General features: G+C 41.4%; 1 protein-coding gene across 4 annotated transcripts in view; it reads left to right on the forward strand.

Moving 5' to 3' along the window:
• Positions 1 to 18,800, forward strand: part of dscaml1 (Down syndrome cell adhesion molecule like 1) — a 564,629-nt gene that overhangs the window by 404,385 nt on the left and 141,444 nt on the right. For all 4 annotated transcript variants that reach the window (XM_059638968.1, XM_048562212.2, XM_059638969.1 and 1 more), the window contains 3 exons: positions 5,887 to 6,086; positions 12,750 to 12,846; positions 14,076 to 14,204. In XM_059638968.1, coding sequence (XP_059494951.1) covers positions 5,887 to 6,086; positions 12,750 to 12,846; positions 14,076 to 14,204 — 426 coding nt within the window. The remainder of the gene's footprint in view (positions 1 to 5,886; positions 6,087 to 12,749; positions 12,847 to 14,075; positions 14,205 to 18,800) is intronic.

Consider the following 18,800-nt stretch of genomic DNA (forward strand, 5'->3'; position numbering starts at 1 on the left):
CATTTCTAAATGTCGCTCCTGTCATCTGCTACATCCCCCGGCCTTCACAATTGTTCTGCCCTCAAGACTGTGCTGGTTTCTTGTCAAAGTCTGAGTGATTTGGATGTGTATCAGCATCTGGAACCATCTTTAATTCCTTTATTAGAAGTACTTGTTCAGCCACTCCACCAAAAGTGGAACTGCACCTTAGCAAACTCTTTAACAAAGTCAGAAATTGCAGGTGAACCTCAGCAGGTCTGGCAGCAGGGAGAGATCAGAGTTAAGGCTTCCGGTCCTGTGACTTCATCAGAACTGAAACGTCTTTGTTGATCAGTTCTGCAGGCGGGCATCAGGTCAATGCCTCTTGTACCCTTCCAGCTAATCTGCACTCACTTTACATCGTCGCCCATGGAGGGTCTGTCACTAAATTTGGATCCGTACTCCAATGTGACATTTTTCAGAGAGGAAGTTGGAAAAACTGGAAGAAAGCTTGCCAGTTGCTTGCTGTTTTCTGCTTAATGGAGAATGTCAAATCTGTGTTGCCCTCCACTATTACCAGTGGCATAGCGCATGAATCTAGAGGGCCTTTGTTTATGCATTAGGATCGAGGTGAACCATAGTAACAAAGCAAAGTATACTCCCCACCACTCGTTCCCGCCCCCACCGCCTTCTGCCAATCCTCAATAGCCAGGATGCAAAATATGTCAGTGTCCTTTCTCAGTCCGAGAATGAAAAATGGCTTTCGTGAAAGCGGTATTTATTTTCCTAAAGTAAGATTAACTGCCCATTTCCAATGTAATCTGCTGCTTTCAGTTACTGGAGTATAGTCCGGTTCACTTGGGGCTATGCTCTGGAAAGTTTTATGGCTGTAATTAATGTAGCTCATGTAGCAAGCTGCATAGAATAGCCTCTCTAAGCACAAAACAAAGGTGGCAACTACTCTGTGTACATTAAAGTTTATGGACTCATTCTTAATTTTATTACCAATTAAAATATTTAATGAAAACAGGACATGAATAATTTAATTCTCCATTAGCCAAACAAAAGTTATATCAGCATATGCAGCTGATTCAATAACTGGTGAGAGCCTGATCTTCTCTGGCGTCAAAATTCCCATCGAATGGAATTTTGGGACCTGTTCTTCAGACTTTGACTTCCTTTTTAACCTTATTGTTCTAGTGCAGGGATTTGACCAGGGAACAATTGAACATAAGAGATAGGAGCAGGAGTAGGCCATCTGACCCATCAAGCCTACTCTGCCACTCAATAAGATCACAGCTGATCTTTTCATGGACTTAGCTCCACTTACCCATCTTCTCACCGTAACCCTTAATTCCTTTACTGTTCAAAAATCTACCTATGTTTGCCTTAATAGCATTCAATGAGGTAGACTAATGTAAACTCCTTTGCTACTTTCCAATTATTATTTCCTCAGCTTCTTCCTTTGAGGGCCCCTCTATCTTTTTAGATGTATTTGGAGAAGCTGGATCTGATTTCATCTTACTTGCCAGTTTGCCCTCAAAGTTTATTTTCTCCCGCTTTACTGTTATTGGAGTCATCTTGACTATTAAAACTGACCCAGTGCTTTAGTTTACCAATAGCCTTATTGGCATTGTGTGTTTTTTTCCTTTCAATTTGATTCTAGCCATAACTCCCTTGGTTAGTTTATCCCTTTCTTAGAATTCTTTCCCACTAAGGCGTATGTTAATTATTGAGTAATGAACTGCAGTAGGGTTAGGGTTTTTTTGTATTCATTCACAGAATGAGAGCATTGGTGGACAGGCAGCATTTATTGCCCATTCCTAATTGCCCAGAGAGCAGTTATGAGTCAACCATATTGCAGTGGTCTAGAGTCACATGTAAAAATGGCAGTTTCCTTCTTAAAAGGACATTAGTGAGCCAAATGGGTTTTTCCTGACAATCGACAATTAAATCATGGTTTCTATTAGACTTCTAATTCCTGACTTTTATTGAATTCAAATTCCATCTGCCATGGCGGGATTCAAATCAAGGTCCCCAGAACATTACCTGGCTCTCTGGATTAACAGTCTAGTGATAATAGTACTGTGCCATCACCTCCCCCGAAAGACTCCCATTGTTCATCAACCATCTTTTCTTATAAACCTCTTTCTCTATCCACTGCAGTTAATTCTGCCTTAAGTCTTTTGTCATGACCCTTATTTAAGTTTAGCACAATTGTTCCTGACCCGAGTTTCTCACACTTAAACTAAATGCTAAAAGACAGCTAGAGGAATGTTTTTTAATGGGGAAGTTGTTGTAATCTGGAATATGTTGCCTGAATAGTTGGTGCAATTGGATTCAAGAGCAACTTCAAAAGAGCACTTGAAGGGTAGCAAGAATTAGAGAATTGTGATGAAAGAGTGGAAGATTGGAATTATAAGCATAAAAGCACCAGCACAGGTACCGTGGGCCAAATGTCTGATGCTGTTGTTCAGAGTGAAAGCTGTGTGAAAGTGGTTTCCAATTCGCAATTGTTCATTGTGTGCAATTTCCCCCAGTCACCCATTTCAGCCCCAATCATGTCATTGGAAATCACTTAACAAGGCAATGAACCACCTTTCCACTCACTCCTTAATCTGGTAGCTGGGCTTTTATTTCAGATTAACTATTTGAGCTAATTTGAGTGCTTTGATTTCTCTTATCTTTTATGGCCCCGTTGCTTGTGCCTTTAGACTATTCCCCTTCCAGATGTATCAAGTTGCTTAGTAAGCTGCAATATTCTTCTGTCTCTGTCAAACCAGTCTGATCAAGTTAGACAAAGTTGAAATTAGAAACACAGCAAGGTTTTCATTAATTCATGCTGGGATAAAAGAGGTTGCTGTCTAAATTTGTCTGAAAAATAGAAATTATTAAACAACAGTGTGTTGATGCATAGGTTGTTTTAGGTAATTTGAAGCTGAGTTAAAGTAGACTGGCCAGAGAAGAACACCATCTTCTTGGAAATAAAAACGACACTTTTTATGGCTAATTAACAGTTTATTTGACTTGGTCACCTGAAATAAAGTGTGCTCCAGAGGAGCCATCTCCGCTCGCTGATGAGAATGTGCTGAAAACAGCAAACAGCTACAACTTTCTGGCTCCTTAGTTCTGCAATCAAGAACTGTAATTCCACATTACATCTTTCCTGAATCCCCCAAGCTCAGTTCATTGTTTATTCTTATTTATTTTCCCAGTAGCTTTTTTTTACATGCTAATTGTTGCCGAGTGTAAAGTCGGTAGAGTTAGTCAGTTTGGAGACGGTGAATCCCCAGGTTTGAGTCCTGCCCAAAGCTGAGGGAGCTCAAGTGGCCCCTGGTTCCCACTGTTGTCTGGCAGAGCCATTTCTGTTTAGAATAATGTGTAAAATCTAGGAAGAAATGAGTGCAATTGGAGAGACACCAAATTGCATTGAAGGCTCTCCAATTGCATTGCGTATTGAGATAATTAACGGAGTGCTGTTCCTTGCTATGCAGGCAGGTATTGAAAGGTGCAAGGCGAAATGGATCTGTTCATTACTGTTTCAGTAATTGTTTAATTGATTTGTGAAAAATTTAGAAAATCCTATCCTGGAATTATTAATGTTTCTGGACATTGTCTGAGTGGCATTCGTGTTTTATTTTGTTTAACTGTAATTGATTTAGAGACATCTTGGTTCAATAGTATTGTGTGGCAATTAAATTTTCTGACTACTTGAGTCACTTTTGATTCCTGCAAGTGAAACCACAAGTGATGTTCGTTTCATGAAGCATTGTTTAGTGTTCCACCCTCTGTTCATTGGATTAGTTCAGGTGAAGAGTGAATACATTTTAAAGAGCTTAAATGTTGGGCTATGCAGGTACCTGTTATTAAGGGGTTTAACTGGAGAAAGAGGTTATTTAACAGTTATTCTGTTCTCTGGCACTATGGATGTAAAGTCAAGAGGCAAAGGAATACACAGATAACCATCTGCTAGAGGGAGAAGGTGGCATAATGATAAAGGCACTGGGCTCATAATGGAAAGTCTCAAACTAATGCTATGGGGACACAGGTTTAATTAATAAATAAATCTGCAAAATGAAACTATTGCCAATAATGGTGATCATGGCAACTGTCACGAATTGTTGTAACAGCACATGTACTTCACTGACACTCTCTGAGGAAGGAAAACTTCCATCCCCACCCGGTCTGGCCGACATATGACTCCAAACCCACAGCAATGTGGTTGACACTTAACTGCCCTCTGAAATGGCCCTGAGAGCTACTCAGTTCTAGGCCAGTTAAAGGATGGCTAACAAGTCTTGCCACATCCCACAAAAATTAAGAAAAATTCTGATTATATTTCCCCTGAGCTATGTAAGAGCAGCCTGGGGCAATTGTTTTTGAGTATTTCCCTCTGTTCTTGTGGGACCCATCTCAGTTTAGCAGCGGTGAAGTGGGAGCTTAGCAAGATTGGGACAATTTGAAAATTGCAGTCTCAGAAGATGTCTCCATATTGCAATGCCTCAGGGATAGTTTACAATTTTCAAAGTGCTGGTAGAGCGAGCCTACATGCCTTTGATTTAATGACCTATTAAACACTTATAGGAGCTTGTTGCTAAGTACAGAATGGCAAGAGCGATATTTTCAAAAGAAAATTGGCAAACTCAAACTCTCACGCATGCTCATGCTGTCAGGTTTATTGCAAGGGCATCTGAATTCTTTTTAAATCAATTGAGAGCTACTGCTTCATGAGCCTATTGGTGCCAGGAGGTTGAACGCTGTAACTCTCTCTTTCCTTGCATGGGCACTCCCCTTTATCTTGACCTCTGAGGAGCTCACTCTATTTAACAAGGCATTGCTGACCATCCCAACACTTATTCCCCATCCTCATGTCATCTTAAAGTGGTGGTGGTGAGCTGTTTTCTTGGCCCATGCCAGTCCATGTGGTGATGGTGTTTCCACAGTGATGTTTGTCAGGATGTTTTAAGCCAGTGCAAGGCAGCAGCAAGCCCATCATGGGCACCACCTACCTTTGCTATGCCCACTGCCTGAATGTGCTTGGTACTACATAAGTGACACAATTACAGCACAGGTTTGGAACCTGCGATTTATCCAGGCATTGAATTCCCTACTGTACTTTTAAAGGCTGGCCCATGATATCCACTGTTGTAAAAATTGGAACATGAAACTCATTCCCTTGTGATATAGTTTCCTTTAGGTCACACAGCATCCTGACTTGACCATGTATCCGTTGTCCCTTTATTATCATTGGTTCAAAACTCTCTCTCAACAGAGCTGTGGAAACGTGAATTAGAATGATCTGAGAAGACAGCTTGCTACCAACCTGGGGAAGCACAGTTGCTCAGTGGTTAGCACCGTTAGTGCCAGTGACGTGGGTTCGATTCCAGTCGTGGGTGACTGTTTATGTGGAGTTTGCATAGTCTCCCTGTGTCTGTGTGGGTTTCCTCCTGCTGCTCCACTTTGCTCCCATAGCCGAAAGATGTACAGGTTAGGTGGATTCGTCAGGATAAGTTGCTCATAGTGTCCAGGGATATGTAGGATAAATAGATTTGTCTTGGAAGAGGTAGGGCTATGGGGATAGGGTAGGGGGCTGGGACTGTGATGATGCTCCCCAGAGGGTCAGTGTGCACGCAATGGCTGAATGGCCGGCTTCCACACTATAGAGTTCTATGTTTCAAGGGGTTCTAGGGAATAAAAGTAAACGTTGGAATTAACAGCAGTGTCTACATCCTACAAATAAATACATGTATTTTGTTTAAAAAGAAAGAAGTTAGCATCAAACTGTGTGCAGTTATACTCTTGACTAATGATAGCGACGCTAGATTGGCCATACATAGGGTTATGGTCAATGTGTGTACTCCCATTGCCTCCTTAAATAGGGTCTCTTTCTTATTTTGGCTGAAAAGATTTTGTCTCTCTTTATCCTAGTCCCAGCAATGATTACTTCCCACCCCAACACCACCATTGCCATTAAAGGCCAGAACAAGGAGCTGAATTGCACTGCCCGTGGAGAGCGACCAATCATTATTCGCTGGGAGAAGGAGGACACTGTAATTGACCCAGACAGAATGTTCCGGTATTCAGTGGCTACGAAGGACAATGGCGAAGAGGTTGTTTCAACGCTGAAAGTAAGTATACTTTTTAATTGCTCATGTGATGTGTGCATCACTGGCTAGGGCATCATTTATTGCCCATTCATAAGGGCCCTGGAGAAGGTGGTGAGCTGCAGTAATTGGTGTATAGGTACGCCAACAGTGCTGTTACAATAGGAGTTCCATGATTTTGAGCCAATGACAGTGAAGAAACAGTGATATAGTTACAAGTCGGGATGGTGCATGACTTGGAGGGGAACTTGCTGGTGGTGGTGTTCCCATGGATCACTGCTTCGCGGTGGTGGAGGTTGTGGAGTTGGCAACCTCATGCCACACCTCCTTGAAGATTGTGCACAATGATGCCACAGCCCAAAGATGTGCAGGTCAGTTGGGTTGGTCATGGGAAATGTGAGATTACGGGAATACAGTAGGGGCTGGGATGCTCTTAAGAAGGTTAGCGTGGACTTTTGAGCTGAATGGCCTGCTTCCGCGCTGCATCTGTGGTGAAGGGAGTCAAAGTTAAAGATGATAGATGTAGTACCAATCAGATGGGTTGCTTTGCTCTGGTTGGTGCCAGGCTTCTTGAGTGTGGCTGCACCCGTCCAGGCAAGTGGTAAATATTCTATCACACTCCTTACTATGTCTTGTCTGTGGGCACTGGTGATACAGGATTTATTTGTCAAGACTCCCTAGTCTTTTATTTGCTCCTGTTGTCACAATATTTAAATGGCTGGCACTTCAGTATCTGGCCAATGGTAACCCTCAGGATGTGATAGTGGGGAATCAGCAATAGGAATGCCATTGAACATCAATGTATTGATTCTCTCTTTTAGGAAATGGTCATCGCCTGTCATTTGTGAGACACAAATATTACTTACAAACATTACTTCCAGACCTAGATCTTGCTGCAAGAGAGGCAGAGATTGCTTCATTTTTTGAGGAATTGTGAGTGGTGCTGATTATTCAGTGAACATCTCCACTTTTGACTGAGTGGTGGAGGGCAGGTCATTAGTGAAGCAGCTGAAGTTGGTTCGGCGTGGGGCACCACACAATGTATTCTTGTTGTCCTGTCCTGGGACAGAGATGAATCTAACAACCACAAGCATCTTCTTTTGTGACAGGTACAATTCCAAACAGCAAAGAGAATTTCTCCTGATTCCCATTGACACCAATTTTACTTGGATTCCTTAATAACATACTTGATCAAATGTCAAGAGCAGTCGTTTTCATCTCACATTCAGAGTTCAGTTCTTTTGTCCGTATCTGGACAAATGCTATAATGCATTCAAGAGCTGTGTGCCCCTGAATGGCAGTGAGCAGCCTATTCAAGGGCATTTGATAACAGTGTTGATGATGTCTTCCATCACTTTGCTGATGATCACGAACAGATTGTTGGGACAGTAGATTGTTGGAGCAGTAGTTGACGCTGGTTGGAATTATCCTACTCTTGAGTGCAGACACCACATTTTTGCATGTTGATGGGTAGGTGCCAGTGTTGTCGCTGTACTGGAACAGCTTAGCTAGGGTCATGGCTAGTTCTAGAGCAGGGACCTTCAGTAATATTGCTGGAATGTTGTCAGGTTCCATAGCCTGAGCAGCATCCAGTTATAGTTAAACTGATCATCTAATGCTTTAAAACAAAGATTTATTGATATCATGGAAGCCCTACACTACAGAAGCAGACCATTTCATAGAATAGAATCATAGAATACCTACAGCATGGAAGCAGGGCATTCAGCCCATCAAGTGTGCACTGACCCTCTTAAGAGCATGCCATCCCCCTACCCTATCCCTGTAACCCGTCATTTCCCATAGCCAATCCACCTGACCTGCACATCTTTGGGCTGTGGGAGGAAACTGGAGCACCCAGAGGAAACCCACGCAGACACGGGGAGAATGTGCAGACTCCACATAGACAGTTGCCCAAAGATGGAATCAAATCTGGGCCCCTAGTGCTGTGAGGCAGCAGTGCTAAGCTCTGAGTTACCATGCTATGGCCGTACAATGATGTGGAGAAAATGTTTCAATAGTAGGAGAGTCCAAATCTAGATATGACATATATGAATTATTGTCACTAATGAGTCCAATAAGCAAATCAGGAGAAATGCCTGTGCCCACAAAATGATGAAAATGTGGAACTTACATGGAATAAAGTGAATAGCTATGATGCATTTAAAAGGAAGCTAAATGAACATGAGATAGAGAGTGGGGTTATGCTAATCGACCCAGGTGAAGAGCGATCAGAGGAGCTTATGTAGACCATAAATACTAGCATACGTCAGCTGGGCTGAGTGGCCAGTTTCAGTTTTGTCAGCTCCATATTATGTGAAATGTTATCCACTTTTGCTATCATTAAAACATGTGTCTTGATGATTTCGACACCAATACTGCAAACCGTGCCCTTCTCGGATAAATTCATTATGTATTTTTCTGTAGTTTGAGTCCATTCAGCAGAGCTACTTAATCTTGTGATATCTAAGTAAAAGGTCAAAGTTCAATGTGCAAAAACCCCTGAGGTTATAAATGAGTTATGCTAGAAGGTGGAGTTAATCAAGAAGGAGTAATGCCCGAGTTGGGTTTTAAACCCCTTGGAGAATGGGATGGGTTCCATAGTTTTGACGATGCAGAAAATAATGAGTTTATTTAAGGGGACATCACCGCACCAATGGGATATTTTAAAACAGACAAACTTCTGGATGTGAGTTTGCTCGCTGAGCTGGAAGGTTAGTTTTCAGACGTTTCGTCACCATTCTAGGTAACATCATCAGTGAGCCTCCGACGAAGCTCAGACAAACGTCCTGATGTCTTACGTTCCTAAACTTTCACCCCCAAAGCCATTGTCTAATAGTTATGGCAGGCATTTTAAGGAGAAATCTTTATCAGTGGCTGAAAAAATAGCACTTTAACTATGTAAAGGTGAGTAGAGACACGTATGATCAGCAAAACCATGTGGAAGTCAAAATCTTGGCCAAGACACGGCAGCCTTCCCATTGAAAAATGATAACAAGTGGCAAGCCACACAGTTTACATCAAAAGATGGAAATCTTTTCATCACGCAGCCAAAACTACAGTTGAAGATTTACCCAAGAGCCGTTTTAACTCCTTGGCTAGAATGAAACATTGCTTCTATAACTCTGCTCTCTGCGCACCATGGGAAGGAACAAGAAGCTATTGTTGAGAAAGTCACTCCTTAGCCACAACCCACAGTATCCTGCTGAAGTTCTGTTCTAATCAGCACAGAGCTTCCTAAAGTTGGAAGATCTGATTAAGACTGAACATGAATCACAAGTGAGAAATGCCTCAGCACTGATTAAAATTGATCCAAGGCTTTCAATGGACGGAGAGTTCCAATGCTGAAGATGAATTGACCGCATTAAATGTTTCATCGAACTATCCAGCAACCTGATATGTAACCAATTGTTTTTGCCTGCTCTGTGATTATTTTAAAAACTCACTTCTATTTTGCGAGACTCTCAAAGGTGATGTTCTAAATGGGGTCACTCCTGCTGCGCTTGTAGCTGAGTTGTCATTCATCTTTGAAATTGGAAGGGTACCTATGCGGAGTCAATGGGCTGAATGGCCTGCCTCTACACTGTAGGGATTCTATGAAAATCAAAAATCTGGGAAAAATAAATGAACTCAGTATGCAGATTTTAAAGGAGCTATGTGCTCAGCTGAAGCACATTATAGACTCATCCCTAACAATGCCCTCAGTGAAAACTTTGCTAACTCCCAGGGGTCTTCAGTATTATATTAATGAGCAACTTGCAAGATCTTTTTTAATGCATGGTTTGATGGCAGTGTAGCTTACAGAAGCGTGGGACTTCCTAACCTCCTGATGTTTGTATGACTCTCTCAATAGCTTGTACCAAGGAAGCTAAAAGACTTGAAATAAATAAATCTGGAATAAAAAGCTAACCTCAGTAATGGTGATCATGAAAACTGCTGGATTGCCATAAGAATCTATCTACCTCATGATATCTTTCTCACTCAGTTTGCTTTCCCTGTCACTCTAAACTGACAGCACGCTGATTGGATTCTTCACTGGCTTCTGAAATGGCCAAGCAAGTCACATTGTTGTATCAAATCACAATAGAAAAATACATTATAATCTAGTAACACTAAAGTACGAAGTATAGATATCATAGCTAGGCTATTAGCAGAAACAAGAAACACAGTTATATCTCCACAACATGAATTCAAGAGGGCACCTCATCGGAATGTAACTGCTGACTTTCTCGCTTTCACCCAAACCCAACACATTAATTTTTTCAGAATTGTAGGATGCTCCTCCCTGGGGATGATGACAGAGGAGCATTGCTTTCTATCCACATCTATCAATCCTCGAGGGACACCTTATCTTAAATCATTGCACTACAAAGACTGGTGAAAGCCTTAATGCAAGGAAAGTTATACACACAACTGCGGGCTGAATAATAGATTTAAACCTTCCTACTTCTGAATGACGAATCCTGACAGCATAGAGCCTGTACGGTATGGAAGCAGGCCATTCACCTCAATGAGTCCACCCTGACCCTCCAAAAAGCATCCCACCCAGACCTATCCCTGTAATGCTACAGTTCCCATGCCCAGTTGACCTAACCTGCACGTCTTTGGACTGTGGGCGGAGATCAGAGTGCCCAGAGGAAACCCACACAGACACGTGGAAAATGTACAAACTCCACACAGACATTCACCCAAAGGTGGAATCAAACCCAGCTCCCTGGTGTTGTCAGGCCGCAGTGCTAACCAAGCCAGATGGGTTTTTGCTCTGAAAATTGACAGTGGATTCATGTTCGTCATTAGACTCTTAATTCCAGTTTTTTTTAAAAATTGAATGCAAATTCCACTAACTGCCATAGTAGGATTTGAATCCATGTCCCCACATTTACAGCCCCAGTGATGAGGCCATTGCCTCCCATAACTAGAGCAGGTAGTTACAAGAAGGTGAGCAAAGGGTGGTCAGACACTCTAGCCTAGAATTTTCTCAAATCGCATGCTGAAGCAGCAGGGTACATATACAGAGGTTAGTTTTCAGTATAAAGGATCCAGGAGATTTGGAGATAAATAACTTATGAACATTTTTACGCTACACCTGAATGTCCTCAATCTAGCAGCAATTCAGTTAAACTGTGTGCCACCGTCCTCTGCCATTCATTGATTGTATAGCTCTGCCCTTATACAGGAGACCAGAGAATTTGACTTTTTTGTATCTACTCCAGGTCTAAATTTAATTTACTCACAAAATTTTAGGTACAGCAAGACCCAAGATCATGTTTTTTAAGGCAAATTCTATTTTAAATGATTAAATATTTGGATATCACAGCTCTGAGACATGCGCTGGATTTTCTGCATCTACGTATACAATTTTACCACAAAAGAAAATGATTAGATTACAAATTTCAAGGTCTCCGTGGTGCCTTTTCTTAAAAATACTGTGCCTACTCTGCCTGAAGAATGGCTTAATGGCTCCAAATTTTCATTTCTTGGCGTAAATAAAATTTTTTAAAAAGGGAATCTGACTTTACCTCTGCTCACATTTTTCACAGGCTGTCATAATCAGATGGATTCTTGTTTACTTTGCCATCGAGATTTTGGGAAATTTTGTTGCAACTTGCACTGGATACACCTATGCAAGAAATTTCAGGCTTTCCTCTCAAGACGAAATTGGGGAAAATAGGGTAGCACGGTAGCTCAGTAGCATTTCTGCCTCACAGCACTAGGGACCCCAGTTCAATTCCACCCTTTGGAGAATGTCTGTGTGGAGTTTGCATGTTTTCCCTGTGTCCGTGTGGGTTTCCTCTGGGTGCTCCGGTTTTCTCCCACAACCCAGAGATGTGCAGGTTTGGTTGGTTGGCCATGAGAAATGCTGGGTTACAGGGATGGGGTAGGGGGATGTTTGGAGGCTTAGTTTGGACCTGATGGCCTTCGCCCTACAGGGTGGAAAGTCAGTAATATGCAGAGGAAGCATTTCAGGGCTAGTGTGCAAACCCTCTTCAGTGCCAGTTAATTGAGAGTGGTAAATGCCTCTGCTACTGCAAAGGACCTTCAAAGCTCTAATGCAGTGTGATGCCAGCTAAGGGTCCATGAAAGGGTAGTAGTGGCTGGCAGTACCCTAACTGTCTTAACGTGAAATTCTTCTCCTGTCTCAACAATTGACCCTTTACAATGCTACCTTTTTGCCCCTCTAAGAATTTCTGGTTAGGCCACATGTAGGCAGGATAATCATAATAGTAGCTGGCGCCAAAGTTTACTGCATTCAAGGCAAAGTAATTTCTTGATTACTTCTACAGTTCTGATACCAATTTGGCATCTGCTCTGCTTCCACTGCTGTAAGGGAACAGGATATTGTTTCCTCAAGTTGGACTTTCCTTGAACATATTTTCCACCCAGAACATGAGTGTAAGGTTCAATTTTAGCTCCAATCTACAGCCTACACACATTCCACATCCAGGATTTTGCTGTCTGTTGCAGAATTCATTTTGGATGAGATACTTGTTCAAAGTTGGTGCTGACTCTGAGCACTTCATGCACCTTTGGACAGAGCTGGCACTCAGTGTTTGTCAATAATGTTTGTAGACGTAATGCACACATTATACATTGTAGTCTGTGTGAGGCATCTTTTTTTAAGTGTCAGAGCATGCAGTATAGTACGATGATAAATTTCTGCCTGATTACTTGCTTGACTATCTTCTGCAGATCACACCTGCTGACCGAGGCGATTCTGGCTTCTTCTCTTGCCATGCAATCAATTCCTATGGAGAGGACCGAGGGCTCATTCAACTCACGGTTCAAGGTACTCCATTTGTTATGTTTACACACATGCCTCGCTTGTTTGATGCATTTCGACAACACAGGAAGGCTGTTGATATTCACAACAGTAGGCACAGCATGTTTACACTCTTTCAATTCTGTTCCCTCAGCACAATTTCAGCTTAAGGTGAGAAGTATTTTAATCCGACTTTCTATGCAATGTAGCTCCTCAAGAATCTGCACCTAATATTTACAACCACTCAATTGGTTTTGTCCAGAAAGGCTCAGGAAAGTCATTGAGAATATCACCAGAAAATGGGCTCAGATTGTTGAAAGAAGTTCAAAATTGAAAGTGTGTATTTGAGAAAGCTCTAGTAAGACTTCACTGTTGCAATAGTATATAACTCTAGTTATCGATTCTTTTGTCACCATAATTATTACTGGTTCTAATGCATACGCATGCATTGTGTTATCAATTTCTTTGCAATTGCACCCTAGATTTATTTCTGATTCATTAGCTTGTATATTATTTCAGCACTGTGTTTACTGAGGTAAAAGATAGTTACTTAAAAGTCAAAGGTCAACCGTTCATAATATTTATCCATGTCTCAAATTTCTTGATAAGCAGAGGTTAGTAAAACAATAGGTTCACTTAAAGTCACCATAGTCCCACTGGACCAGAGGGCTGCTCTCTCAGTACCAAGAGAGAAGACTCGTGGTGGTTTAACCTAAGGGTCACCATGCCTCAGATGTCGGGAGAATTTAAGAAAAGTCTTTTGCAGGAATTGAACCTACACTGTCGGTGCTACTTTGCATTGAAAACCAGCTGTCCAAACCAGCTGATGCCAACGGTAAAACAATAAACTTCATTGCTCGTCATGATCACCTAAGATCTGACCCAGGAAAGTTGGAATCATTGGCTTTGGACCCAACGTAACAAACAGTGGTGTGTACATTGAATATTGTAATATAATTTACCGGTTGTAGAATGTTTCAGCTCATGGTGGAGAATGAAAAGTGCTGTCGTACTTTTAACTTCTGTATGCTCAGAGTGGACTGGTCAGGTGGGCAGGACAATGGCAAATGGGATTCAATCCTTACAGGATAAACAAGATGAGGGAGTATGCCATGATTAGGAGATACTGAAGTGTATAGACAGCATCCGTAAAGTGCGAAGTATAGATATCATAGCTAGGCTATGAGCAGAAACAAGAAAGCTTGGCATGAAAGAGTTAACTCACTCATACACTTGTTTAACTTCCCTTTCTGCAGAGCCGCCTGACCCACCTGAGCTGGAGATCAGAGAGGTGAAGGCACGTAGCATGAATCTCCGCTGGACTCAAAGATTCGATGGAAACAGCCTGATCCTTGGCTTTGATATTGAATACAAGAATAAATCAGGTTTGGACACTTCCAGGAATCACTGGAATGACTCTTTCCTGTCCTATCCTGCAGTGTGTCTCCTGTTAGCATTAAGTGCCCATTTTATTTCCATCAATTCCACCTCAGCCTGACAGTTCACAGCTTGTGGAATTCATTGCCACGGAGTGCAGTGGAGGCCGGGACATTGGATGCCTTCAAGGCAGAGATCGACAAATTCTTGATTTCAGAAGGAATCAAGGGCTACGGGGAGTGTGCAGGGAAGTGGAGTTGAAATGCCCATCAGCCATGATTTAAATGGCGGAGTGGACTTGATGGGCCGAATGGCCTTACTTCCACTCCTATGTCTTATGGTGTCAGTGTTCTGAAGTAAGCTTTCACCGTGCGGTTAAGTAAACTCTATGATGGGACACGGATTTGAGGTTTTGAGCCAGGCCTATATTGTGATGGAACGTGTTAGTCCTCACTGGGGTAAGCACACTGGAAACCCAGCTGCATTATTCCTGAAGTTATCACAAAAGTTAAAGATCTTGTCCAAGTATTCAAGGTCTCCAATTTACCGCTCAGGTAGACTCAGGTTAACAGAAATGATGACCAGGTTTCTGTCCTTGACAAGAACTAACTTTCTTACAAATAAGTAGATTTTAACTAAGAACTGTCGGCATACAATTGCACCAGTTAAACGCTGACTCCCTTCTGATACCCCTACACACATACACAGACTGACACAGAGAAACAGAAACACATTGATGTTATAAGTGGAAGGAACAAAACTGGGGAAGCAGTTCAATGATGCCAGTCCATTGAGTTTGCTGAGATGATCCTTTTGTTTGCCGTGACTTGCTGTTCTTCTGTCTCTATTCTTCAGCACTTGGTCCACTCCTTCACAGGAGTAACTGCTTGTGGTTCAAAGTCTCTCAATTACTAGTTAAAGAGCACAACTTGCTGCAAATGGTGAGGTAAAATAATCCTTCTGTAGACTTTAGGTATTTTACTGGAGAGAAAGACACACCCACTGTCCTTTACAGCAATCCCAAGGCTTTTGCCAGTATTGTGCATATCCACAAGCTGTTAGCTAACTAGGAGCCAACCAGATACTTATGGTCAGGCTGATAACCCGTGGCATCCACAACTGGTTTGAACTCCAATGCTATTATCAGCTGAGTCTCACTTTGTATACACTCCCTGGTGCCAGCTCATCTGCAAACATCTTCCCCATTGCTTGAATAAAGCAGCAGTATAACACCATATGCAATGACATTCAGTAACTTGTTTTTTAAAAGCACAACAATTGCTTCCACAGTCGTGGGTTTTAAAACAGCCGTTTTCCACTTTTGGTCCACAATCAAAAATAAAACAAATAGAAAGAGACAGTCTTTACCAAAGTAGAATGTTTTACACAGCGAGTGGTTGTGAAGGTGTATGAGAGTGGTGGTAAAGGAAATCAGTAACAGTTTTGAAAGGGACTTGTCACTTGAGGGACTCCTGGGTAGAAGAGATGATTGGAAATGACTGGACTGTTGTACAGAAACTGGCATAGCTTTGATGGACCAAATGGCCTCTTTTTCTGCCCAATACAGCACAATGACACTAAATCCTCTGCATCATTAAGACCACCTACTTTCACCTTCTTAATTTATTTCTGACCGTGTATTTCTTATCTTTAATTTCAACTTTTTCAATATTTTCCTGGCAATCACACAGCCTGTATTCTTCCATCAGTGCGAACTGAGCCCCCACTGTTCTGCAGTTTTCCTAATTTGGACCCACTGTACTCACTGAACGACATTCATTCCAAGTGCAATGTATGAACCCAGCTGATAATACCAGACAAGTCAGATTCCAGACTAAAATCTGGCTTGATCAACCATAAATTTTATTTTTGTGATTTGGCGCCATGTCGGTCAGTTACAAGATCAGTGTACTTTTAGAGAAAGAACAGGAGTTTATTACACAAAAGGAACAAACTCTATATACAAAATATATTAAAGCTCTTATCACAAACAGAAAGTGCGAGATTCATTTTTTTTTCTCAGCAATAATCTTTGCAGATCCTCAACCCATTGAATTATCAGCCCTAGCTTCACTTTAAAATTCATAATCAACCAATGAGGTCACAACTTTTTAACTTTCTGCTCATTCCCCAGATGTAATTCTCTCTGTCTCACTCACATATGCTAACCCATTAACACTTCCTCAATGAAGTGAAGAAAAATCCAGCCCTATCGTGTAGAACTGCTAACCCAGCATAAGACATCTTCCCAGTTCTGTTGGCTTGAAAACTTGTATAAACTAAAAACAACTGCCCTTCTGCTAGAATTTCTTCTGAATTCAAACTACTTGTGGTCCCTGGCCATCTGTCTCTTTTATAGCTCATTAGAAATTCAACTTAATAATTATCCCAGTAATTTTCTCCCCTGCTAGCTTGCTAGTTGTTTAACTAAGTTTAAATGCATTCTTGAAAATGCTGTTTTGGACACTGAGTTCAAAATATTTTTAAAAATCATTTGTGGCATGTGAGTGTTGCTGACTGGGCCAACATTTATTGCCCATCCCTAGTTGCCCTTGAGAAGATGATGGTGAGCTGCCTTCCTGAACCACTGCAGTCCACATGCTATATGTTGACTCACAATGCCCTGAGGGAGGGAGTTCCGCGATCTTGACCCAGCAACAATGAAAGAAAAGCAATATATTTCCAAGTCAGGATGATGAGTGTATTGGAGGGGAACTTGCAGCTGGTGGTGTTCCGATGTATTTACTGCCCTTGTCCTTTTAGATGGAAGTGGTTTTGGGTTTGGAAGGTGCTCTCTAAGGACCTTCGGTGAATTTTTGAAGATATCTTGTTGATAGTACACTGCTGCTACTAAGTTGCATTCATCCAGGCAAATGGGAAGTATTCCATTGCATTCCTGACTTTTGTAGTTGATGAACAGACTCTGGGGCGTCAGGAGGTGAGTTACTCACCACAATATTCCTAGGTCTGTCACCTGTTCTTGTCACCACTGTGTTTATACGTGAGCCTAGTTGAGTTTCTGGTCAGTGGTAACGTCCAGGATGATGGTAGTAAAGGATCAGTGATGGTAACACTATTGAATATCAAGGGAGGGTGATTAGTTTGTCTCTTATTGGAGATGGTGGTTGCCGGGCATTTGTGTGGTGTAAATTACTTTCCTTTAAAAATATAAGTTGCCTTCACAGACTAAAAACAAAAATCCAAACAATAATATGTTATCAACTTCCATCATACTTCTCAAAGTCAACTCCTCCCATGATTTGCCCGTTTTTTTAACTCTCTGTAACTTCTTCCAGCCCTTAAAACCTTTGAGAATCATGCATTTCTCTAATTCTGGATCTAATTCTAGAGCTACTACCTTTACTGTACCAGTTGTGAGCGCTCCTTCACTGCATGGTGCACTAATGTCTTGAATCACCTTGATAACCCTCTCTGATTCTCTGCTCTTCTTTGTTTTAAGATTCCTCTTCGAGCCAATAGTTGAATTAGTCGCTTTGGCCTGCTGTGTTCATCCAGCCCCACACTTTGTTATCTTGGATTCTCTAGCATCTGCAGTTCCCATTATCTCTGAGTTGAATTAGCTGCCCTGGTTCTTCCAGTTTTGAATTGATGTGAAATTTTCCTCGTTGATGCTCCTGTGAAACACCTTGCAGCCTTTTATTATGTAAAAGGTGCTACATAAATGCAGTTTTTGTGTATGTTAATGTCCCCATTCAGCATAAGAGACACTGACCTTTATGGTTTGCTAGCAAGATGATCTCGTATCCTGGATCACCATGTAGAAATGGAGATCCAATACAGCAGATATTGTTCATCTCTCCCTGAATTCAGAGAATCCCTTTAAAATTGCCATTTAAGCCATGTTTAAAAAAACTCAGTCTGTCTCCAGTGTTTCATCGTTACTCAGAATGTCTAATTGAAAATTTTAATTCATTGCTAGAAATTTAAATCCTGTTGCTGCCAAACTGGGAGAGATTAAAATATGATTAAATTTAGCAAATTAATATTGTTCAAGAACTGCAAATATTAATTATATGCAGTGTGCCCTACGAGAGTTTGATAAGATTTGTGAGCCTTTCATTTATCATGCTTGTGCATAATAAATTCTAATCTGGCAAGTTATTTTGTTGTGGTTAATTCATGCATGACTGTAATGCACTTCTATCATGCTTATAGGTGTAAATACAACAATTTAAAAAAAGTCTTTGGCTGTGAGATTTTCCATTGCCGGGATCTATATCTGTTGGATTTGAATAAAGTTATTGTTAGCTTGTGTAAAGATAGTTGATGAGGCATTGTTTCCTGTATGTTCTCAGATGACCTTGCTCTTAATGCAACCATTGTCAGTTTCATCTGAGGGTCAGGACAAGTGTTAAATTAAACATAGGGACAAGTTCCTTTCCTTTTACATATTTATAACGTACCTGTAGAAAGTATTTATTTTTATTTTACATTTTTTTCAATTGTGGACTGAATTGGGGAAAGGACTGTTTTAGAATAAAGGACTGAGCAAGTAGTTGCTGTACTTTTAAAAAGCAAGTTACAGAATCACATTGTTGGTCAGTATTTGCACTACTGCTTTGTACAAGAAGGCGTTTGTCAAT

Source organism: Stegostoma tigrinum, chromosome 32, assembly GCF_030684315.1.
Source record: "Stegostoma tigrinum isolate sSteTig4 chromosome 32, sSteTig4.hap1, whole genome shotgun sequence".
Taxonomy (NCBI): Eukaryota; Metazoa; Chordata; class Chondrichthyes; order Orectolobiformes; family Stegostomatidae; genus Stegostoma; species Stegostoma tigrinum.